The 25,215-nt window shown below is 41.1% G+C and overlaps 1 protein-coding gene across 10 annotated transcripts in view; it reads left to right on the forward strand.

Moving 5' to 3' along the window:
* Positions 1–12,937: 12,937 nt before the first annotated feature.
* GSK3B (glycogen synthase kinase 3 beta) overlaps positions 12,938–25,215 on the forward strand; it is a 221,919-nt gene continuing 209,641 nt past the window's right edge. For all 10 annotated transcript variants that reach the window (XM_017965207.4, XM_017965209.4, XM_017965211.4 and 7 more), the window contains exon 1: positions 12,938–14,062. In XM_017965207.4, the coding sequence (XP_017820696.1) occupies positions 13,975–14,062 (88 nt within the window). In that variant the 5' untranslated portion in view covers positions 12,938–13,974. The remainder of the gene's footprint in view (positions 14,063–25,215) is intronic.

A 25,215-nucleotide genomic window follows, 5' to 3' on the forward strand; every position in this document is an offset into this window, starting at 1 on the left:
ATTTACAGCTACTGAAGGCCTAAAATATTTGTTCTGAGAATTTCTCAGGCCTATATTTGTTACATTTTAATGCACACAAAACAAAGCTGAATTCCTAGAATTTGTTGTAAAGAAGTACACTTAAAGTATTCAATCAACAGGGCCCGTCACGGTGGCTCACGCCTATAATCCCAGCACTTTGGGAGGCTGAGGCGGGAGGATCATGAGGTCAAGAGATCGAGACCATCCTGGTCAACAAGGTGAAACCCCATCTCTACTAAAAATACAAAAATTAGCTGGGCATGATGGTGCGCGCCTGTAGTCCCAGCTACTCGGGAGGCTGAGGCAGGAGAATTGCTTCAACCCAGGAGGCAGAGGTTGCGGTGAGCAGAGATCGCGCCATTGCACTCCAGCCTGGGTAACAAGAGTGAAACTCCGTCTCAAAAAAAAAAAAGTATTCAATCAACATACTGTTTTCAATTCATTTATTCAATTCAATGTGAAAATATTTACACTCTTGTATAAAAAAGCTCTTTTCAAAAAATGTGAATGGCAATGAGGTAAAATAAATAAAATTAAAGTAGTTCAAAATAATCAGTAATAATATGGTAAACCACATGATTATATCCTTAGAAGCAAAATGTGACAAGTATGAAACTAAAAAGATTTGTCAGAGGCATGTGAACCAGAGCAACTCCATCTTAAACAGGAGCTGGGTAAAACAAAGCTGAAACCTGCTGGTCTGCATTCCCAGACAGTTAAGGCAGGATGAGATAGGAGGTCAGCACAAAATACAGATCATAAAGACTTTGCTGATAGAACAGGCTGCAGTAAAGGAGCTGGCCAAAACCCACCAAAACCAAAATGGTGACAAGAGTGACCTCTGGTCATCCTCACTGCTACACTCCCACCAGCGCCAAGACAGTTTACAAATGCACCATGACAGTTTAGACCCTATATGGCCTAAAAAGGGGAGGCATGAATAATCCACTCATTTTTAGATATCAAAAATGGGCAATCAGCAGCCCTCGGGGCTGCTCTATGTACTTGCCATTCTTTTATTCCTTTACTTTCTTAATAAACTTGCTTTTACTTTGCACCATGGAGTCACCCTGAATTCTTCCTTGTGCAAGATCCAAGAACCTACTCCTGGGGTCTGGATCGTGACCCTGTTCCTATAACAGATTCATCAATGGTTTTTCTTTTATTTTATATAGTACACTCCTTTAAGATGTCAAAATTAGAGTATTTATAAAATTTGTCAAAGCCTTGATATGCAACTTTTAATACAACCAGTCTACTTCACAGAACAGTGTTTCAAACACTCTCCCTCTTCTTTTTGGGTAGTCATTCATTAGTTTCCCATTTGGGCACACCTCACACTGGTTATAAGACACATGACCAACGATGCCATGTCTTGTTACTCTGGGCATATTTTCAGCAACAGGAAAAACCACAGTGTATGTTACTTCAGAGGCTTTCCTATAATGATAATATCTTACATCTGCTAAAATACCTCTCCACTGTCTATAGGACAAAATCCAGCTTTTCTTTCCCCTGTAACATTCAAAGCTCCCTCAAACCTGTCCCAAACTACCTTTCAACCTTATCTTCCATTAGTCTTCTCTATCAGCTTTTTGTTCCAGCCAAACTGGTTTTCCCAAAGTCAGATGCACATAGTCACATGCACATAGTCACACTGCCCTTAATTGCTCTTAGAGCTCCACTCATATGATGGGCTGAAATTGAAGTGATGGCAAGTAATTTACTTCCCCTCTCCTTTCTTCATCTCCATATCCTACTACTCATCCTTTAAGATCACTTTAGATTGGTGTATCCTCTACTCACCTATTATAAATAGAAATGCACAGACAATTTATTTAAGCTTTGTAGTAAAAACCGTATTAACAAATTATGGACCAGGCATGGTGGCTCATGCCAGTAATCCTAGCATTTTGAGAAGTCAGGGCAGGCAGATTTTGAGCCCAAAAGTTCGAGACCAGGCTGGGCAACATGGGGAAACCCCATTTATACAAAAGATACAAAAATTAGCTGGCTGTGGTGGTGCATCCCTGTAGTCACAGCTACTTGGGGAGTCGAGGCAGCAGGACCCCTTGAACCTGGGAGGTCGAGGCTGTAGCACTCCAGCCTGGAGGACAAAGTGAGACCCTGTCTCAAAAAAATAAATAAAAACCAAATTATGTTCTGCCTCACAAGGTTTTTAATAAATCCAAATTGAGATTTTTATAATTTATTAAACTTTTCATGTAGTTGCTTCCCTAGAGGGTAAACTCCCAAAGGACACTGAGCCTCTCATGCACTTTATACCAGATGCCTAAGGTGTCTCGAATATAGTACTTACTCACTATTGTCTAGTTTCATTATTTTAACTCATGAGGCAAATGAGTATCATTAAAAGCTCTGGTTAGAAAGCTTTGCTGAGAAATTTGAAGTTTTTGTTAAGAACTCCATTGTAATTAGAGGCTTCTGAGGCACATGTGAATCATAGTGAAGAAATAATATAAATATTATTTTTGAGGCCAATTCCCCTTAAAATCAAACACAGAAGTGGGGTGCAGTGTCTTATATCTGAAATCCAAGCTACTTAGGAGGTTGAGGTGGGAGGACTGCTTGAGCCCAGGAGTTCAAGGCTGTAGTGAGCCATGACTGTGCTACTACACTCCATCCTGGACAACAGCAAGATTAAAAAAATAAATAAAATTAAACAAACAGAAATTTATTATAAAAATACTAACAAAGACATTTAAATATTTTCATTTATAATTAATTATGTTATTCACAGTTATTCTAATTTCTGTCTTCCTTTCCAATCTTGATTCAAATGTACTTACATTTTACAGATTGGAAATATGGTACATATACAACCTTAAGTTCTGTATTTTTCAATTAGTATTGTTTCCTCAACATATTTCTGAGTTACTTTAGGTAGTTGTATTTATTTTTACTGGCTGCCTAATATGGAGTTAATATAGCATAATTTACTTTACTCCTCTATTATCCTGTGGTATTTTCCTTTATTTTCTCTTGGCCCTCATCTTTTTTTTTTAATTTTTTATTGGATTATAGGTTTTGGGGTACATGAGCAGAGCATGCAAGACAGTTGCGTAGGTACACACATGGCAGTGTGCTTTGCTTTTCTTCTCCCCTTCACCCACATTTGGCATTTCTCCCCAGGCTATCCCTCCCCACCTCCCCCTCCCACTGGCCCTCCCCTTTTCCCCCCAGTAGACCCCAGTGTTTAGTACTCCCCTTTCTGTGTCCATGTGTTCTCATTTTTCATCACCCACCTATGAGTGAGAATATGCGGTGTTTCATTTTCTGTTCTTGTGTCAGTTTGCTGAGGATGATGTTTTCCAGATTCATCCATGTCCCTACAAACGACACGAACTCATCATTTCTGATTGCTGCATAATATTCCATGGTGTATATGTACCACATTTTTCCAATCCAGTCTATTATCAATGGGCATTTGGGTTGATTCCAGGTCTTTGCTATTGTAAACAGTGCTGCAATGAACATTCGTGTACATGTGTCCTTATAGTAGAACGATTTATAGTCTTTTGGATATATACCCAGTAATGGGATTGCTGGGTCAAATGGAATTTCTATTTCTAAGGCCTTGAGGAATCGCCACACCGTCTTCCACAATGGTTGAACTAATTTACACTCCCACCAACAGTGTAAAAGTGTTCCTTTTTCTCCACATCCTCTCCAGCATCTGTTGTCTCCAGATTTTTTAATGATTGCCATTCTAACTGGCGTGAGATGGTATCTCAATGTGGTTTTGATTTGCATCTCTCTGATGACCAGTGACGATGAGCATTTTTTCATATGATTGTTGGCCTCATATATGTCTTCTTTCGTAAAGTATCTGTTCATATCCTTTGCCCACTTTTGAATGGGCTTGTTTGTTTTTTTCCTGTAAATCTGCTTGAGTTGTTTGTAAATTCTGGATATCAGCCCTTTGTCAGATGGGTAGACTGCGAAAATTTTTTCCCATTCTGTTGGTTGCCGATCCACTCTAGTGACTGTTTCTTTTGCCGTGCAGAAGCTGTGGAGTTTCATTAGGTCCCATTTGTCTATTTTGGCTTTTGTTGCCAATGCTCTTGGTGTTTTGTTCATGAAGTCCTTGCCTACTCCTATGTCCTGGATAGTTTTGCTTAGATTTCCTTCAAGGGTTTTTATGGTGCCAGGTCTTATGTTTAAGTCTTTAATCCATCTGGAGTTGATTTTAGTGTAAGGTGTCAGGAAGGGGTCCAGTTTCTGCTTTCTGCACATTTGGCCCTCATCTTAAACATTACATAATTTCAAACTATCTCAAGGTCTCCAAATACCTTGTTAAACATACAGTCACTGCATAACCTTTTCTCTGCCTGGAATGTTTTCCCCTTCCTTATCCATCTGGACAACTATTCTTTGTCTAAACCAGTGGTCCATAAACTTTTTTTTTTTTTTTTTTGAGACGGAGTTTTGCTCTTGTTGCCCCAGCTGGAGTGCAATGGTGCAATCTTGGCTCACTCCAACTTCCACCTCCCGGGTTCAAGTAATTCTCCTGCCTCAGCCTCCCAGGTAGCTTGGATTATAGACACCCACCACCATACCCAGCTAATTTTTGTATTTTCAGTAGAGACAGGATTTCACCATGTTGGCCAGACTCAAACTCCCGACCTCAGGTGATCCCTCACCTTGGCCTCCCAAAGTGCTGGGATTAGAAGCATGAGCCACCATGCCCAGCTGGTCCATAAACTTTTGATCTTGAGCTAACATGATATGCACATTATAAGATACACACAGAAATAAAGGATTAAAGGTGCAGTATTTTAAAAATAAATTTTAATTATTTAGGTCCCAAACCATTTTGTTTTCACCCTCCGGCTGCTGTCAGCCCCCTAACAATTATTAACATTTTCCCCAGTGCATTAGTCTTTGTGTTGATAATTGTGGAAATTTCAGACTGGCATAGCTACATCTCAATCATACTTTAACTTAGAGTAGCCTTTGACTTTAACAATAGCGGACAGTAACTTCATGTTTCAAAAATTCTTGAGAATTTCAAAATTTTGAGGCCCTTTTCTTGTCTAATTTAATAAGTACATTATTGTTTTTATCTAGTGATGTGACTGATGAAGAGCTCCTACTAAGTGCAGGAGAATGTCAGCTTTGCCATTTTGTTTACTTTGAAACGTTAGTAAAATCTGTTATCTACACTTTATTTGTAGAAATCATTTTCAATAATCTATGGAGATCAATTTAGTTAAAAACCGAAAAACGTAATTTGAAAATCCACTTAATAAGTACAAGTAGTGTTATACATTGCTAAAAATTTAAAAGAGCAGGAGGGCACCTGAAATTCACAACCCCTTTGAGGCTGTGGATTCATCCCCTTTCCTTAGGTCATTTGTACTGTGGATCACATAACCCCTCTTCCTTCATTGTAGGGGTGAAGGAGGGTGCCAGTGTCTATGAATACCATTGGTAAGGTAATGGTATTTTTTTTTTTTACTTTTTAAGATAAAAATAAATTCTAATAATTCTAGCACTCCAAAAGATCATTCTATCTATCTTCTAGGTGCATATGCTGCACTTTGGGGACCACTAGTTTAAATATAACTTGGAAACAATATCTGGGACACTTCCCTTTCTCTGTTTGCTCTAAAGCTGCTCAGCTGACCTTATGGCATTATTTGTTTTTGTTGTTGAGACAGAGTTTCGCTCTTGTTACCCAGGCTGTAGTGCAATGGCTCGATCTTGGCTCACTGCAACCTTCGCCTTCTGGGTTCAGGCAATTCTCCTGCCTCAGCCTCCTGAGTAGCTGGGATTACAGGCACACGCCACCATGCCCAGCTAATTTTTTATATTTTTAGTAGAGACGGGATTTCACCATGTTGACCAGGATGGTCTCGATCTCTTGACCTCGTGATCCACCCGCCTCGGCCTCCCAAAGTGCTGGGATTACAGGCTTGAGCCACCCCGCCTGGCATGGTATTATCTGTTTAGGTGTCTCCTCCACTGTAAGAGAGCTCTTTCAAGGCTGGGGCAAGATAGTAGTCATCTTTGGATGGCTTTTATTCATCTTCATACTCTTGAACTCCCTGGGCCTACCACAGTGTTCTACAAAGGTGACAGTAGCTGGATAAATGCTCACTAAATGGACTTGAGTGAAGTTCAATTTGTTTCTTTTGAATGACTAAGGAGACATTCCTAGGGCTAGGGCACAAGAGGTAAGCTACAGGTTTGAAAAGTACTTTCTGGCTGTATGAATTTGGGTAAGCTACTTCTCTTGTTCCTCCATCTTCTCATCAGTAAAACAGAGGTAATAACAATGTTGCACTTACCATATAAGGAATTTTGATCATTATATGCCCCAAACACCAAGCACAGTATCTGGGATGAATTAACTTTTATTATTGACCAAAGAGCATATATGAGGCATCTGTGGGGATCGCTCCCGCGTGAGGCCCCTGGGAAATGGGCCTCGCCATACAGTGAGATTGAGCCCGGACACAGATCCCTGGTTGGGGGAGTCGAGCTGAGGGAAAGTAGGAACCGAGAGAGGAACTATATGTTATCCAAAATAATTAACAGACATTACTTTATGGATATGAGGACTTGGGAGGCATTGTGTCTACTTTCGGCTTCTTATGGTTTATTGTCTCATTGTGTTCATTTTGGACCCGTGTTACCTTCATTGCAAAATATTACCTTAAATATTTACACTTGGTAACTTACTTACCGTAGCTTACAGGGCGTAACTGTAACTTACTTACCATAGCTTACAGGGCGTGACTATAACTTACTTACCTTGACCTATTGGGCGTAACCTACTTACTGGAAGTAGCCTACTTTACTGGGCTTAACTTACTTACTGGGTGTAACTTGCTTACTGTAACTTAAGTACGTTAATCTGGCGTAAACAACTTTAACTTCAGAAAAGTATATAATGAAACACATTGCAAAAATAAAATTGCTGCATGAGCATAGCGCATGTAGCCCTCCAGACCTCGCCTTTTCTATCTCCTTTTTTCCAGCGCGTGCTCTCTTCCAGGTTTGGGACCCTCTTGCTGGACGAGATTCCCGGGCTCACGTTCAGTTCATAACACACACACATATATATATATATTTTGAGACAGTCTTGCTGTCACCCAGGCTGGATGTGGCATGATCTTGGCCCACTGCAACTTCTTCCTCCTGGGTTCAAGCAATTCTCCAATTTCAGCCTCCCAAGGAGCTGGGACTACAGATGCCCCCAACATGCCCGGCTAATTTTTGTATTTTTAATAGAGACAGGGTTTCACCATATTGGTCAGGCTGGTCTCAAACTGCTGACCTCAGGTGATCTGCCGGCTTTGGCCTCTCAAAGTGCTGGGATTACAGGCGTGAGCCACCATGCTCGGCCCAAAGAGCATAATTTTTAAGATGGCTCTTGATAATATTACCAAATTAAGCTCCCGCTGATGATTTCTAGTACAGTCAACAGGTCATTTTACACACTGACTTTGACATAAACTGATTCCTTTACATAGTGTACTGTCAGTAACAGCCAGTCTCTTTTTGGCATTAAAGACTACCTATGAAGGGGTAAATTTCTGCTGCTGCTTCAGAGCTTCTAAAAGTGTTCTGATTTTCTAGTTCTTTTGCTCAGCCCTGAAACTGCCTCCTCAAATCCTTCTGAAAGTACCCATTTAGCTGCTGCTACTTACTTTTCTGTTAGATTACTTTCCTGTGGAATATACATAAAAGTTATTGACAAAAGGTAGGGTAAAGACAATTAGAAAGCATGAAGACAATAAAGATCCAAAATAAAGACAATTATACAGCATAAAGACAATAAAGATCCAAAGCTAAAATTTCTAGGCACTTATGTGTGCACATACAAATATGTATATAATTTTAAAGAAATGAGTTCAATGATATTAATGCTTTTTTTTTTTAAAGAGACAGGGTCTTACTCTGTTACCCAGTCTGGAGTGCAGTGGTGTGCTCATAGGTCAGTGTAACCTCTAACTCCTGACCTCAAGTGATCCTCCCACCTTGGCCTCACAAAATATCTGGATTACAGGTGTGGACCACCATGCCAGGCCAGTACTATAGAAGGCCAAGTGATCTAGTATAAAGAGGCTGCACTGAAAGACTCTGGTATAAATCTCATCTCAACTCTGTCATCTACTAATCATGTGACCTAGAGCAATATACTTATCCAAAGACTCATTTTTTTCTCTTCATTTATTAATATAAGGGATTTTTTAAATAAATGAAGAGAAAAAATGAGTCTAAAAATGCCTGTCTTTTGGGATTTTGAGGGAAGATTGAACAGGCACTCCATAAATATAAGCTTATTTTCCCTTCCTGTTATTTTTTTTGAGTCGGGGTCTTGCTCTGTTGCCCAGGCTGGAGTGCAATGGTACAATCTCCACTCAATGCAACCTCCACCTCCCAGGTTCAAGTGATTCTCCTGCCTCAGCCTCCTGAGTAGCTGGGACCACAGGCATGTGCCACCATGCCCAGCTAATTTTTGTATTTTTAGTAGAGACGAGGTTGCACCATGTTGGCCAAGCTGGTCAAGATCTCCTGACCTCAAGTTGTCTGCCTGTCTTGGCCTCCCAAAGTGCTAGGATTATAGGCATGAGATTACAGGAGCCACTGTGCCTGGCCCTTTCCTGTTACTCCTCTCTTTGACTGTCATATTGGAGGGCTTTCCTAAGTCTCATTACTAAACAACTTTTCCATTTCATCATATCAGACTGCAAGTATCTGGAGCACAGAGACCATATTTTATAACATTTTAAAGATAAGATTTAAGTTTTTAGGTTTTTTTCCCTTTTTACAGGGTTTCACTCCCATTGCCCAGCTTGGAGTGTAGTGGCACAATCTTGGCTCACTGTAGCCTTGACTTCCTGGGCTCAAGTGATCCTCCCAACTCAGCGTGCTGAGTAGCTGGGCCTACAGGCATGCACCACCATGCCTGCCTAACTTCTGGGCTCAAGCAATTTGCCCACCTTGGCCCCCCAAAGTGCTGGGATTATAGGCATGAACCACCAAGCCCAGCCCATTTAGTATACGTTAAGTTTAATATATATGTATGGCTGGGTGCGGTGCCTCACACTTGTAATCCTAGCACTTTGGGAGGTTGAGACAGGTGGATCACTTGAGGCCAGGAATTCGAGTCCAGACTGGCCAACATGGTGAAACTCCATGCCTACTAAAAATACAAAAATTAACCAGGTGTGGTGGCACACACCTGTAATCTCAGCTACTCAGGAGGTCAAGACAGGAAAATCACTTGAACCTGGGAGGTAGAGGTTGCAGTGAGCTGAGATCATGCCACTGCACTCCAGCCTGGGTGACAGAGTGAGACTGTCTCAAAATATTTTTTTGAGACAGTCTCACTCTGTCACCCAGGACAGAATAATTGAAGTACTTGGAAGAGTTTTGCATTGGACTTGTTTGGAACAGTTCCTCCCAAAGTGCCCGGCTTTTTTTTTTTTTCAGACAGAGTTTCACTCTTGTTGCCCAGGTGCAATGGCACAATCTCAGCTCACCGTAACATCTGCCTCCCGGTTCAAGCGATTCTCCTGCCTCAGCTGCAGGGGTAGCTGGGATTACAGGCATGCGCTGCCACGCCTGGCTAGTTTTCTATATTTTTTTAGTAGAGGTGGGGTTTCTCCATGTTGGTCAGGCTGGTCTTGAACTCTGGACCTCAGGAGATCCGCCTGCCTTGGCCTCCCAAAGTGTTGGGATTACAGGTGTGAGCCACTGTGCCAGGCTGTGCACTTTCATTCTTATCTATAATCTTGTAGAGCACTCACCAACATCTTTTCCCACTATACTACTCACCTGTTTTGTACCCCCTAGCTTTTCTTCATTTATCTTTTTCTAATTTCTTGGTTTATTGTTGCTTTGGTTTAGAATCACTGATCTCTACAAAGGAAATTCTGATGAGCCTCAGAGGAAACCAAACTGTATACTAGTGGATGTGCTCACAATCAGGTACACACCATAGTACAAGGCATATGGTTTAGACTGTAAGATAAAGCAAAGCAAGATATATCAGGAGAGGTACGGAGTGGAGGCTGAGAACAGGTAAGAACAGGAGATCTGAATCCTGGTTCTGTCTCTTTAGCTTTTTGGGTCTTGGGTAAGTTCTGGGCCTCAGTTTTGTCATCTTAAAATTAGAGGTGATATATTTATTTCATACAATTTTTATGAATTTAACTGGGACAGTTTGCGTGAAGCATTTAAGAGCTCTACCTGGCTTACCGTGAACACCTAATAAATATTAACTGCTAGTTATTATAAAGCAGTAAGTCGTTGACAGCAAGTAGGAAAGTAAGAGACAGTTTGAAAGTTCAGGGAAACTACTGAATATTAGTTTCAATAGTTTTGTATTGTCTCATAAGCTTCTCCCTCCTCAAGTCCTCATTTTAGATTGAAATATACTTTTTTCCCTATAAAATTTCCTCTTGGCCAGATTTTTGAAAGTAGATAAGCTGAAAATATTTGAAGGCAGCAACAGAAAAGCTACTAATTATATCCTTAAGGAAGATTATTTTTATACATATTATATACAAGAGAATAGCCATGTTTCCAAATTGTATAAACTAAACATTTGTTATTTACTTTCCAGCTAGTATAACTAGGAGTAGGGATGGGAAGTATGGAAGAGCTAGGCAGGATTTAAAGCTTTGCCTTACAGCATTTTAGGGAACAGTGGCAAAGGTCTTTCATAATAAATAGCATGTAGAGGCACCATTCAGATGACCAAGTTGCCAAGGTGAATTTGCTTTTAACATTCTTTACCCTCCCCCATGGCATCCAGTGACCTCATGCTCTTTTAATTGCAAAGAACAAGAACCTCTACTGCTCTTGGTAAAGCCTATTCTCAGGTTTGTGATTACAAACTGCCTGTTGGCCTCACGGGCCAAGGAATGTTTTTGGGTTGGCTTGCATCGTTTGAAATTTTGGTTTCCAACATTTAAAGATGCAGAGATTTCACATAAAAATCCAATTTTGGGGTTTCTCCAGGGAGAAAACAGAACATCTGAGAACACTGGACCCATGTTCCTGAAGGCAACAATCTGCTAGAGCTGAGCAGCTGTTCCTTTTAGTGATAGCATGGATATTCCAATTTGCCAGTTTCCCTGTCATTCACCATTGTCTTACAAAAGGCCAGTCTCACTCATTTGCTGCACTTGTCTGGCCTCTGTAGCCATTTGAATCTATCTAGACCTTTCCTATCTTACATCAAAGCTTACTTGGTTCTGTCCCAAGTCCTTCATCAGTGTTTCAAAGCATCAGTCAGGTAATCTGATCAAATATGGGTACTTTTACATGTGCTTTCTGGAGACAGCATGTAACAGAAAGAGATGACTTTGTAGGCACCACTGGATTACAATCAGGATGGCAACTTTATATTCTACTTTCTTTGCTATCTTGACGTAGCCATACCTCACTGTTCTCAAGCAGACCAAAGGAACTGGTTCTCTGGAAGAACAATGGACACTGGTCTTCTGTATGACATCTACTCAAGCTGTATTTTATAGATCGCCCTAGCTTCAAAAGATCCAAAGCTACCAGGAGTTGATCTGGCCCCCCATTTCCTCGGAGGCTTCAGAATATCCGGCCTGACCGTATTTCCCTTCACCTGCTTTCGGGGCCCGTTTTGCGCTGGGCAATTGCGCCCCAGGAGCGCGCGCATCCAGCATGAGCTCATTTCTCAGGGGCGTTTCCAGAGCCCCGGCCCAGCAGCATACACCAAGAGCAGCGAGCCTCTCTATCAGTGGCCCCCGCGGCTGGGCGGGGCGCGACCGCCCAAAGGCGCTGCCTTTCTGGAAGCTATGCTCCCACTTTAGCGTCTGAGAGTTTGAAGCAGGCCGGGAAAGGCCCTTTGGTCCGTCTGCCCCTTTCGGGGAAGAGGCCGACACCCGGCACGCGCGACCCGGGCAGAGGGGAGCCTTGGGTGCGCCGAATTGGCCCCGCCCGGCCGAGAGCCTCCTGTGGGTGAGGAAAGCCCCTCGACCCCTCTGCTCGCTGAGCGCTCAGACCCCAGCACTGCCGACCATAGTACTTTCCGACTTGCTAGGCAGGGGACCCGCGGTCTCCACCGTTGCTGGAGGCGGCAGTTGCCTAGCCGTCAGGCCGTCAGCCACTACCCCAGTCGGGCTTCTCCCCGCTCCCTGGGACCAAGGCCGAAGGCCAATCACACTGCAGCTAGGTCTTGCGATTGAACGGCAGTGAGAGCCGATTGGCCACCGTTGCGGGTTTCGGGTTCCCTCCCTCTCCCTTTTGCCCCAACTCCAGCGCCTAAGCTTCAGGCCAATGAGACGGCGCTTTATAGGCGCCCTCCCTTCGCTTTCTTCTCCCCACCTTGGAGAAGGAGGAGAAGTCCTGACTGGCTAGACTGTCCTCGGAAGCCCCCTTTCCTTCACCAATCACCAAGGGCGGTACGCTCCCAGTGGAGTTTTCCAACCAATTACAAAGCGGTGGCGGCGCCCAGCCGTGCAGTTTCACCAGCGTCTCCGGGTTTCACCGTCCTCAACTCTTCAAGCGTTTTCATGAGGCCGGCGATTCTGATTGGCCCCAGTTGCCATTGTCGAATGTCTCCTCTAGCCAGCCCTTTCCGTACGGCTACCTTCGGCATTTTCCGCTCTTTGGGCGTGGTTTCCCATCGACATTTTCTAATTGGTTTCTCAGGCCGATCGGCTTCATCCGGGAGGAGTCGCAAACAAACGACGTCCGCGATTGGCTCTTTTCGGGCTTCGGCTCCAAGCCGAAGCGGGCGAGCGCGGGGCTCGGCCGGCGATTCCCAGACGCCTGTTACGCGGGCGGCTGGACGCTGGGCGGTGTAAGGCTGGGTGGGGGAGGAAGGAGGTGGAGGACGAGTAGGAGGGGGGAGGAGGGAGTGGGGAAGTGCAAGGCGGCTGCGCAGACAGCGCTCCTCACACAGAGCAGCCCCCGACCCGGGCGAATGCGGGCTTGTACCGCCGCCGCCGCCGCTGCCGCCGCCGCTGCCCGGGCCGAGTGACAAAGGAAGGAAGGAAGGAAGCAAGGAGGAGCCGGCCCCGCAGCCGCTGACAGGGCTCTGGGCTGGGGGCAAAGCGCGGACACTTCCTGAGCGGGCACCGAGCAGAGGCGAGGGGCGGGGGGGGCGGGAGGGCGGCCGCGCTGGTGCCGCGGACGGGGGAGGGGGCCCCGAGAGACGGAAGCGGTTGCCGGGTTCCCATGTCCCTTGCGTATGGGGAGCAGTCGAGGAGCCGCTGCCTGGGGTCTGAAGGGAGCTGCCTCCGCCACCGCCACCGCCGCCGCCATGGCCGCTGGATCCAGCCGCCGCCTGCAGCTGCTCCTGGCGCAATGAGGAGAGGAGCCGCCGCCACCGCCACCGCCCGTCTCTGACTGACTCGCGACTCCACCGCCCTTCAGTTCGCCGGGCCCCCGCCGTCAGCCCGCCGGATCCCGCGGCTGCCGGAGCTGCAGCGTTTCCCGTCGCCTCTCCGAGCCACCCCCTCCCTCTCCCTCCCTCCTTCCCATCCCCCTTTCTCTTCAAGCGTGAGACTCGTGATCCTTCCGCCGCTTCCCTTCTTCATTGACTCGGAAAAAAATCCCCGAGGAAAATATAATATTTGAAGTACTCATTTTCAATCAAGTATTTGCCCCCGTTTCATGTGATATATATTTTTTTAGGATTTCCCCCCTTTTTTCTCCTCCCAAGAAAAGAAGGGGAAAGAATTGTATTTTTTTCCCCAGCCCTAAATCATCTATATGTTAAATATCCGTGCAGACCTATCTTGAAGGAAAAATACATCGCTCTTTTTTTTTATAGTATACAAAAGGAGTGGAAAGCCGAAAGGACGAGTCTGTTTCTTTTTCTTCTGTGGGAGGACTTAATGCTGCATTTATTATTAACCTAACACCCCAACATAAAGACAAAAGGAAGAAAAGGAGGAAGGAAGGAAAAGGTGATTCGCGAAGAGAGCGATCATGTCAGGGCGGCCCAGAACCACCTCCTTTGCGGAGAGCTGCAAGCCGGTGCAGCAGCCTTCAGCTTTTGGCAGCATGAAAGTTAGCAGTGAGTATTGATTTTATTTTACACTCCTTTTCCGCCTCGCCCTTAGAAACCTCGGAATACCAGAATCTGAAAATAATAGACCTCTTCATAAAACAGTCAAACAGGTAATGCAAAAGAGCAAAACCTGTCTTCAGTCAAGAATGAAGCAGCTCCCTCTCTTCTTCTCCCATACCCCCTCCCTCGGTCTCATTAACCTTGAATTGAGAGAATATGATTTTTATTTGGACGATTCGATTTGAAACTGCTTTCTTTTCGTATACTTTCTTGCTGTTGGTAGTTAGTTTCATCAAGTGCTTGAGTGTTTCCACGTTATATTAGTGATGACAGTGTTTACTTGCTCATCCTTTAGAATAAAGAGGACAAGATTTGATTCATAAACCATTATGTACGTTTGCAGAACGTATGCCTTTTGGAATGAGTGAGGGTATTTTAGGTCTCAGGGGTTATCATAGTTTGGTATACTTTATTGAAACGTGAAATGTCCCACTCTCCCAACATTTTTTTCTTGTCTGTATGACTATACATAATATTCTTAATCTGTGGATGAACTTCCTCAGTAACCATTCACATTTGGAGACTGGCATTGATTTCTCCCTTTAGAAGGGACCAGTGGGAGCCAATAAATACCCAGCAGCAGTAGCATCTCTGTATGCATTGTCTTCAATTTGGATAAGTGGTTTGATGTGTTATCTCTTAAACTCCTGTTTTGACATTATCAACCTGCCACTGTATAATTATTTAATCAAAAGGTAACTTGGAAATATTAATAGGTCCAAGTTTTGTTTGTTTTGTCATCGTGCCAAATACTAAGTTAAATGTTGTCACTGGCTCATTATCATTTAAGTTAAATTTTGGAGTGCTGTTGCATTCATTACCTGTTAAATGTTCTGTAGTACAGGGGGGTTCCTTAAAAAGGACATTTAAAATACTCTTGCGTTAGTTACCACCTCATTTAGGTAACACTGGATTTAGTTAGAAGAATGTGGATTTAGTCCTTTCCATTTTGGCTTTTGCAGATGGCTGTGGTCCTAGAAATAATAGGGATATTTGGGCTGCGTTCAAGGTTGTGGATACATTGTACTCTCGTCCTGGGTTTGGGCTGAAAAGTATGCTCTTGAAGTGTTTAGTATATACCAAGTATCTAATGTTCCAGTGTATCTCTGTTTGTGGAGCTGTTCATGTGGTATTTAATGATAGCTTGTTTAAACATACTTCCAGAATTTAACAAAAATATCTATATTGTTTCCTTATTGTGGAAAAGAGGGGCATGATAAGGGCAAAGACAAGTTATTTTGTATCCTAGAAGAACTAAAGAACTGAGATTTTAAGAACCCCCCCCCCCAAATGTATGTTATGTGAAATTGATTATATCTTTAGGCAACATAAAATGATCACTTTTAGTTGAACTCAGCGTTTCAATTCATGTTGGCTTTGGGAACTAGCCTGAAACAGGATAGTCTAGGTAATAGCTGAATTGGAGATTATTTTTGAAAGTTAAATTTTTTTTTTTAGGTGTCTTGCAAATGAATGCTGGGGTAGGTAAAGAGGAAAGCTGATTATGCATATTTCAGGGAAGGGTCCTGCTTTCTAAGTACTTCATGGGGTCATTTGAAAAATATTTTTAAATTCCAGGGTAATTTTCAGCTATAATGGTACAAGTCTTCTAATAGCTACTTTCGAGCCTCTTGTGGTACTGGAATGTTTGTTTGTTTTACATCTAGATAATATAGTTTGAAAACCAATCAATTTCAGGTAATTGATTTATTAGCTTTATTTCAGAGATCTATAATGCTAGATTATAATACTGCATTTTGAGAAGTTTCATTTTCCGGGATTTTCTTTAAAATGACTCTTGAATTCTTTATAATACAGATATTGACTAAGGATGGAGTAACTTGTAAAATTTACAGATGAAGATGTTTAAAAAGTTGGACTTTAGTGTTAATAATATGTTTTTGACAGCTTTGACTTTAAAGATATTTAAAATAAAGGGGAGTCTTTTAAGCATTTTAAGTCTTTAAGCTAGCATTCTAAGGGACCCCTGTTCAGAACAGAGACAAGAAATTGTAGTCCTTGGTCTCAAAAGTTTATCATTTAGTTGTAGAGGAGGCTTTAGGAAAAAAAAAATTAATAGCACGATGACTGCAAAATTATAAAATACGAATTGGATCATTTGTTCAGAGTGACCAGGAGTAAAGGGGTAAGACCTGAGACTGAGGGGTAGGAGAGGAAAGACTTCTTGTGGACAAGGTATATTTTATGACATGTTAAAGGAAGTGGTAACTTGAACTGATAGAAAAGCATGAAAGGTCTTGGTGGGAGTGTACTGAGGCACAAAGATGGTGAGTTTTGCATGCATGAGAGGCAATAATCAAGTTGGCAAATATGTGTTAAAGGGGCCTAAATAAAAACATAAGAAAACATGGAATTTGAGAAATAAGAGAACGTTAGCTCATGGAGGGCAGAGAGATTCTGTAAAAGTTTGGTTGAGATTCAAAAGAGATCTGGATTCATGTTGGTTGCTGAACAAGGTATAAGGTGATTTTTGCTGTTGAATTAATGAATTATAGTAGAGAGATGCTAGAGCCTTTTTTAGGGAACCAGTAGGGTATGTTTTGAATCATGAGAGAATAAAGTAAAATGTGAAAATCAGGTGAAAGGAACAGGTTTGTAAGACAGTGTGAATGAAAAACTGGCAGAACTGCAGACTGGACTTAAGGGGAATATTTGTGAAGGAGTCAAGAGTTAAAAATAAATTCTGATGTTACTGGCCTGGAAGACTTGACTGCCGAGTTATATTGTTAATTGTGATGGGAAAATTGAGAAAGTGTTGAGGTGAGAGGGTATGTGAGTTTACTTTCTTAAAATTTAATATACAGCAGGTTCCCTTGAAATTCAGCAGACAGCAGGTAGTTACTGGCAATGATTTTGACTTCCCAGTCTATTAATTGCACAGTTTCTAATTTTTCTACACCTAAAAATGTTGGATTTACATTCAGGAGCAGTAAACTAAGGGCTTTTATTTAAAAGCTTTTCATCAAAGTCCTTAGTTTTTTTTGTTTGTTTTTGTGTGTGTGTGTTTTTTTTAATACAGCTTCAAGAGCCTCACACTTGAAACTTAGTTATAATAGTTTCATGATAGTTTATTTCAAAACAATGAAAATGCTTTTTGTACTAAATTGTGACTGAAACATTTTAGATATTTTATGTAGCCATGAATGCAATCTTTGATATATGCTTAAAACTTGTTTTTTTAAATAATGTTTATTACTATTATTTTAAATGCAAGATTTATCTAAGAAAAACGTATAGAGAGCCTTCACTTTGTGAATTAATTAAAAGATGATTTTATAATTATTTTTTGACCTTTTTGTTGAGTGTAGGCATTAATCCCAAATTTAAATCAGTATATTTGAAATACTACGTTTTACTTGCTATAGTGAAACGAATGTTTCATTTTTTGTTCACTTCCAAGTTTACATGTAATTAAATAAACGTTTGTAAAGTTTTTTCTATAGAATCACATAATATTTAACTCAATAGGGAAAGTAAGGGACTGTTTGTGGTACTTTTGGTTAAAATATTAGTAATAAATCCTTTTGGTATACAGTGCGAGAATATTGAGCTAGTTGTCTAGGTTTAATGCATAAATACAATATTGACAAAGATGAAAATAAGTCAGTATCATTTAAGTTGTTTACTCATATAAATTTTTTTAGGTAAAAATTACTATTAGCAAAGAGAGAATAATAGTAGCTGTACATTATTCTGCAGTATTAGGTTGTATGGTGATGAAAGCCAAAGAGTAGGTAGCAAATTAGAATTTCTATATTCCCCTGGGAAGTGTAATCTCTTTGTGAATCTAAAAATTAGGTTATTAGAGTTTTTAGCCCATTTGTTTGTTTTTTTTTTTTTTTTTGAGACAGAGTCTAGCTGTGTCGCCCAGGCTGGAGTAAAATGGCGCGATTTCGGCTTACTGCAAACTCCGCCTTCCGGGTTCAAGCGATTCTCCTGCGTTCCAAGCCTTCCAATTCGTTGGGATTGTAGGTGCCCACCACCACGCCGGGCTGATTTTTGAGTTTTTAGTAGAGACGAGGTTTTGCCATGTTGGTCAGGCTGGTCTTGAACTCCTGACCTCAGGTGATCCACCACCCACCTCGTCCTCCTGAAGTGCTGGGATTGCAGGTATGAGCCACTGTGCTCGGTCAGCCCATTTTTTGATAATCCTATGTTAAAGTGGAAAAGAATTCATATGTGAGCCTGAAAACCAGAACCTTATTTTCCATCATTTCCCAACCTGACTTCCCCAGAGTTGTTAAAACATTTAAGATATTTAAAAATTGCATGCTTTCTTGTTGCATGCATCTGTAGAATGCTAATTGTGAAGTGACAATAAGTCATAGGCAAAAGGAAAAACTTCAAGGAATCGAGAGATTCACAGATCACCTTATGGCTGATTGGGAACTGCATTTAGGAAATGATTTGACAGCGTCTTATTTCACTGGCAGAGTTCAGCTGAAAATTGGTACTTGCACCCTGTACTGTCTATCCCTTATATTAGATTTGAGTTGCAGGTGTGAGATAATATTTTGGAGAAACAGCGCGGCTGGGAAAGTCAGAGATTTTGTGCCAGCAGCAGATTCTAAGAGTGGGAGAGGTTTGTTTTTTGTATGTGTACTTTATGCATAGAGAAGGCTGTGAAACGTGCATATGTTGACCCTGTTGTCACAGCTCCATACTTCTAAGTAAGACCCATGAGGTTTGAGACAGGAATGAAGATGACAGGTTATAAGATTGTGGTGCCTCTTGTGATGCTCCACCCTATAATGGAGAATGGAGGGGCAGAACGCATGCGTGGGTGTGACAGGTGTGTGTGTTGGTACTAACAGGACCAACTGGCTTCCCGGGACATTGTTCTACTAAGAACATAATCACCATGATGAGTAAATGAATTTGTTGGAATGCTTATCATTTTCTAGCTGATTTTTTTGAGGGGTGGGGTGGTGGTGGAAGGGCCTGATTTCAAGAATAAAAGCGTTTTCATTGTTGAGAGGAAGAGCATTTTCATTAAAGTAGAGGTTGCACTCTTGGCTTTTTATCTTGAGTTATACAAATCATCCTTGGTTATACAAATCAAATTGTTTTTGAAATTTGTTGAGTGCAATGTAAAAATGTATATTTATATAAAAACCTATGTGACTAGAACAACAAGGAAAAATTGAGGGTAGATTTAAAGAACAGTTTGTTTTCCCTGAAGTTTTCTACCTTTGAACTTATATAAAAAAGGAGTATTTATTCCATTTTATGTTGTTTTTTTTTTTTTTTTTTGACTTAGCACATAATGGACATTTTTAGCAAATGATCCCAATATATACTTGTGTCTGTAATGCATTTGATGTGGTATAAAATTTAGAAACACAGTTTAGTTCGACTGGGTTCAGTGGCTCATGCTGTAATCCCACCACTTTGGGAGGATGAGGTGGGTGGATCACAGGTCAGGAGATTTGAGACCATCCTGGCCAACATGGTAAAATCTTGTCTCTACTAAAAATACAAAAATTAGCCGGGCATGGCTGCATGCACCTGTAATCCCAGCTACTCAGGAGGCTGAGGGAGGAGAATTGCTTGAACCCGGGAGGCGGAGGTTGCAGTGAGCCAAGATTGCGCTACTGCACTCCAGCCTGGGTGACAGAGCAAGACTCCATTTCAAAAAAAAAAAAAAAAAATACACAATTCAGTTGATTTGGGTTCTTAGTTTATAATCCCCTTTCCCATTTTTGTTTATATTTTGGGAAGAGAGATATACTTCCAAACAATGTGCAGGTTCCAATTTTGTAAGTGATTAAATCTTATATTTTTAGTATTGAATAGTTTTCTTAGCATTTTTGGTTTGATCACTTGAGGTAATGATGTATTTGTCTTGAAACTAGTTTTGCCAAACCGACTGTTTATTTCTGGAGTACCATGGTTAACAACGGCACAAAGCCAAATCCTTACCATGGTCTCTTAATAACATGGTCTGAGGTAAATTTCTTGATTGTTATTTCAAATCAATTTAGTAATAAAAAGTACACATTTCTTTCTCTTTTGTTTTGAGATGGAGTCTCGCTCTGTTGCCCAGGCTAGAGTGCAGTGGCCAATCTCAGCTCATTGCAACATCTGCCTCCTGGGTTCAAGTGATTATCCTGCCTCAGCCTCCTGAGTAACTGGGACTACAGGTACATGTGTCACGCCTGGCTAATTTTTTTTGTATTTTTAGTAGAGGGTTTCGCCATGTTGGTCAGGCTGGTCTCGAACTCCTGACCTCAAATGATCCATCTGCCTTGGCCTTCCAGAGTGCTGGGATGAGCCATCATGCCTGGCCATTTTTTTTTTTTTAAATGCTTAATTGTATCGTGGTACAATCCTTGGCTTAAGAAGATAAAAATAAATAGGTTGTTTTTGTAGAAAGTGGCTGTGCATAACGTGATTAATCGTTACAACAACACTATAAGGTAGTTAATACTATATCCCCATTTCATAGATGAGGTAAATGAGATTCGGAGAGGTGAAGCAACTTGTCTAGGTAACCTGGTTAGAAAGTTGCTCAGCCAGGACCCGGGTATTCTGATTCCAGACCCCTTGATATTTTTTGTATATAGCGAGTGTATTGCTGTTACCTTAACGCTTAGATTCCAGAGATAAGTTGAAGTGCCTTTTGCTCTTAGGATATGCTTTCATTGATAATTTAGCAATGACTTTGTGAGACTTTCATCATTAGTACTACTTTGAAATTAGTTCCGGGCATGCATTTTAGCAAATATAATATTTACATTTATATTTATTTTGGAAAAAATCCTCAATTCTTTTAAGATTATAGGGAAAACAATGTAAGATACTGAAAATGAAAATACTAGGGCTTATGTTTCACAAGAAAATTAGTAGTGTATGTTTTTTTTTTCTGAGGCGGAGTTTTGCTTTTGTTACCCAGGCTGGAGTGCAGTGGCGCTATCTCGGCTCACCGCAACCTCCGCCTCCTGGGTTCAGGCAATTCTCCTGCCTCAACCTCCCGAGTAGCTGGGATTACAGGCACGTGCCACCATGCCCAGCTAATTTTTTGTATTTTTAGTACAGATGGGTTTCACCATGCCGACCAGGATGGTCTCGATCTCTTGACCTCGTGATCCACCTGCCTTGGCCTCCCAAAGTGCTGGGTTTACAGGCTTGAGCCACCGCGCCCAGCCCGTGTATGGTTTTTTTGTTGTTTAATGTTCAATCAGAGCATGGGTTTCTATGGAAGAGTACTGATTTCATGAATAAATCTGGTATATTTGTATCTGCAGGTACTACTAGAATATAATTCTCTAAATTAGCCATTATTAATATGTCTCTCTTCCTATGGGTTGTGAAGTGTTTTGCTCTTTTTAAATTTGACACCCATCTTCATGAAGGTACTTTTTTGATTATCCAACCAGTTAGTCAAGTATATGTTGGAAATTTTTTATGTTTGGGACTGTGATACCCCCGCTTTCCCCAGAGAATAACACCTATCCATCAATGTGGAATTGGGTTATTTGGAATCTCAGCTTATTGGAATTGGCTGGTAGTTCTGGTATATTTGTATCTGCAGGTACTACTAGAATATGATTCTCTAAATTAGCCATTATTAATATGTCTCTCTTCCTATGGGTTGTGAAGTGTTTTGCTCTTTTTAAATTTGACACCCATCTTCATGAAGGTATTTTTTTGATTATCCAACCAGTTAGTCAAGTATATGTTGGACATTTTTTGTTTGGGACTGTGATACCCCCGCTTTCTCCAAAGAATAACACCTATCCGTCAATGTGGAATTGGGTTATTTGGAATCTCAGCTTATTGGAATTGGCTGGTAGTTGACAGTAAACCAAACATGCTCCTGAGCAGTTAATATCTGCAGACAAATGGAGTATAAATTTTGCTCACAGGTTAGTCTTCAGGCTTTTATTAACATTTACTTGTTATTGTTTAACATATAGTTCTAATTCCTTGAGTTGTCTGGTTTTTTTGAAACCACAAATTAGAGGGGAATGGATAGATACTGATATTAAGCATTATGCTATTGAAAAGAATGGATGATTCAGGGAAACAAGCATATTGGGATTAGTGTATGTAGGGTATGTAGGTTTATACAGCTCCAGGGTAAATCACTCTGATAATTGTTCAAAATGTTCACATAGAAAAATGATTTTTTTTGCGGGGGGAGACACAGTCTCGTTGTGTTGCCCATGCCTAGTCTGGAGTGCAGTGGTGCACTCTTGGCTCACTGAGGCCTCTGCCTTCCCAGCTCAGGTGATCTTCCCACCTCAACCTCTGAAGTAGCGGGGACTATGGGCACACGCCAACATGCCTGGCTAGTTTTTGTAGAGAGGGGGTTTTGCCATCTCTTGCTCAGGCTGGTCTTGAACTGGAATCAAGCAGTCCTCCTGCCTCGGTCTCCCAAAGTGCTGGGATTACAGTCATGAGCCACTGTGCCCATCCGAGAATGTTAAATTCTATTAATTCTCTTTTAAAGAGGCAGGAGGCAGGAAAGTCTCTTCTGGAGAGCTGGGGTTCTGTATAAACTACATCAAACATTTGTAATTGATTATTCACTGAAGTGATGAAGAGAACTGGGTCATCTCTATCTGATACACCATCTTCTGGTTGGATTTCAGCAATTTGGATAAAGGTACTAAAGTCTTTAGTGTGCTAGCCCAGGGTATTGTTTCCAACTCTTTCTTCCATCGTTCATCTACATTTATTAACTGAGCAGCAGAGTTTTATCTGATTTAAGATTTGTTGTCTTACTGTTTCTGTTTCTTTTTTTTTCTTCCTTGGTATGTATGGAATTGCTGCTTGGATTTTGGCTAGCCTGTACCTTTTGTTTGTGACCTGGTTAGAAGGCACTGCATGGGGTCATGTAAGCTTTCTTATGAATTATGAATAGCTACTCAGAGAAGAACTTTACTAGATACATTTATGGCCTATGAGAATTGAAAAGCTGGGTATCTTAATTGTTGGACTGAAAAGGGTGATAGTGGCAAAATAGTTTTTCTTCTTTTGGAGGTCTGAGAAATTCTTAGGGGCTTAATTGGCTGGTATAACTAAAAAGGGTGGGTGTTTTAGATTTTTTTCCAAGGAAGGTTGACCTGTCTTCTTTAACTACAACACTGTCTACTTCCTGTTACTTTATACAATCAATTAATACTTTCTAATTTATTAACACTTTCTTCATGACTTGTGTTGAAGTTATTGAGTCAAGTAAATTTCTAATGCTAGACTTTGAGTATGTGGAGTGAACACCTGAAGAGTTGGAGGTACTGGAATTATGTCTGACATCAGACTGATAGTATTTGCAGGGACATTTGTTGTCCTAGTGGAATTTTAGAATTTTCAGATTCTACACGTTATTTAAATTCTGAAGGAAAGGGGAAAGCTTTGAGTTGGTAGATTTTTAATAATATAATTACATTCATATAGAAGAGCAATGTACTGTATATCTTATCTTCATAATATATGGAAATAACAAAGACCGGGCGCGGTGGCTCACGCCTGTAATCCCAGCACTTTGGGAGGCTGAGGTGGGTGGATCACGAAGTCAAGAGATCGAGACCATCCTGGTCAACATGGTGAAACCCCGTCTCTACTAAAAATACAGAAAATTAGCTGGGCATGGTGGCGCGTGCCTGTAATCTCAGCTACTCAGGAGGCTGAGGGAGGAGAATTGCCTGAACCCAGGAAGCGGAGGTTGCGGCGAGCTGAGATCACGCCATTGCACTCCAGCCTGGGTAACAAGCAAAACTCGGTCTCAACAACAACAAAAAAAAGTGTATGGGGGGAAATAACAGTAATTATTGAGTGCAGTGTGCCAGATAATTGCATGTTTTCTTTACATATTTTGCTTTACATTTAAAAAAAAAAAAAAAGGGAATTTACTCATGTGGTTCAAAATTTTAAAGATACTCAGTGAAGTCTTCCATCTCTCCTGCTCTGCAATAGCCAGTTCTCTTTCCTGGAGACCACTGGCATTACAATTTTTTGTGTCCTTTCATAGGTATTCTGAATCTTTACAGATTACTGATTTCTACAGTAGACTTTCAGTTTGTGTATACACACAAAAATTAACACTAGTTTTAGCAGAAGTGTTAGAATTAAAACAAATTTAAATAACTCTAGAAAATTGCTATTTTTCAACCTAGTAGATTAGTAAATTTTTATTTATCTGAATGTAAGATAGTTGGAGAATAAGTGCAAAGATGACAGAGCTCTCTTGGCAATTAGAGGTAAAATGTTAATAGTCCTAACCAATGAACAATTTATAGCACATTTAAAATAGATGTTTATTTCATGGTAAAGAAAAAGGCTAAGAATATATATTTTTTTACCTTTCCATTTTTCTAACATCTTAGATGAGAAAACCTGTTCTCTTGAGAGATCAGAGGCGCAGAGTGCGTCAATGTCAATGAAGCCTGTGCCTTTTACCTCTTTAAGAGCGCACGGTTTCATTCTGCTTCTAAATCAAGCACTCCTTAGTTGTTTAAAAAAATTACTTTTATAAAGGAATATATTTATATGATTTAAAGAAATAGTGCAGAAGGGTTTACGATGGAAAGTAATATACTGTCCTCCAGTCTTACTTCTTAGAAGCAATGTTGGCTATGACAGCTGTCTCCTCTAGTAGTTCTTGTCATATTTTTAATTATATGCTTTTTATCTATCTATCTCTTAAAATTAATTTTAGATATTCTTTTTTTGTCTTATGGTAGACATCATTTATTGTCATGTCCATTGACCTTTTGCTTTCATACTAATATATCACTATTTTAAAACTATTGTGTTATTTATTTAAATTATTATTCAAATTCTCGGTATCTAGACATGGAACAGTATTGTATGTAGAAACAAGTAGTATACAGTAATCACATTTCCTTATAAGAGCAGCTTAATGGTTGGGTGCGGTGGCTCACGCCTGTAATCCTAGCACTTTGGAAGGTCGAGGTGGGTGGATCACAAGGAGGTCAGGAGTTCAAGACCAGCCTGGCCAACATGGTGAAACCTCATCTCTAGTAAAAAATCCAAAAATTTAGCCAGGCGTGATGGTGGGCGCCTGTAATCCCAGCTACTCTGGAGGCTGAGGCAGAGACTTGCTTGAACCT

Source organism: Callithrix jacchus, chromosome 15 (assembly GCF_049354715.1).
Source record: "Callithrix jacchus isolate 240 chromosome 15, calJac240_pri, whole genome shotgun sequence".
NCBI classification, from domain to species: Eukaryota; Metazoa; Chordata; class Mammalia; order Primates; family Cebidae; genus Callithrix; species Callithrix jacchus.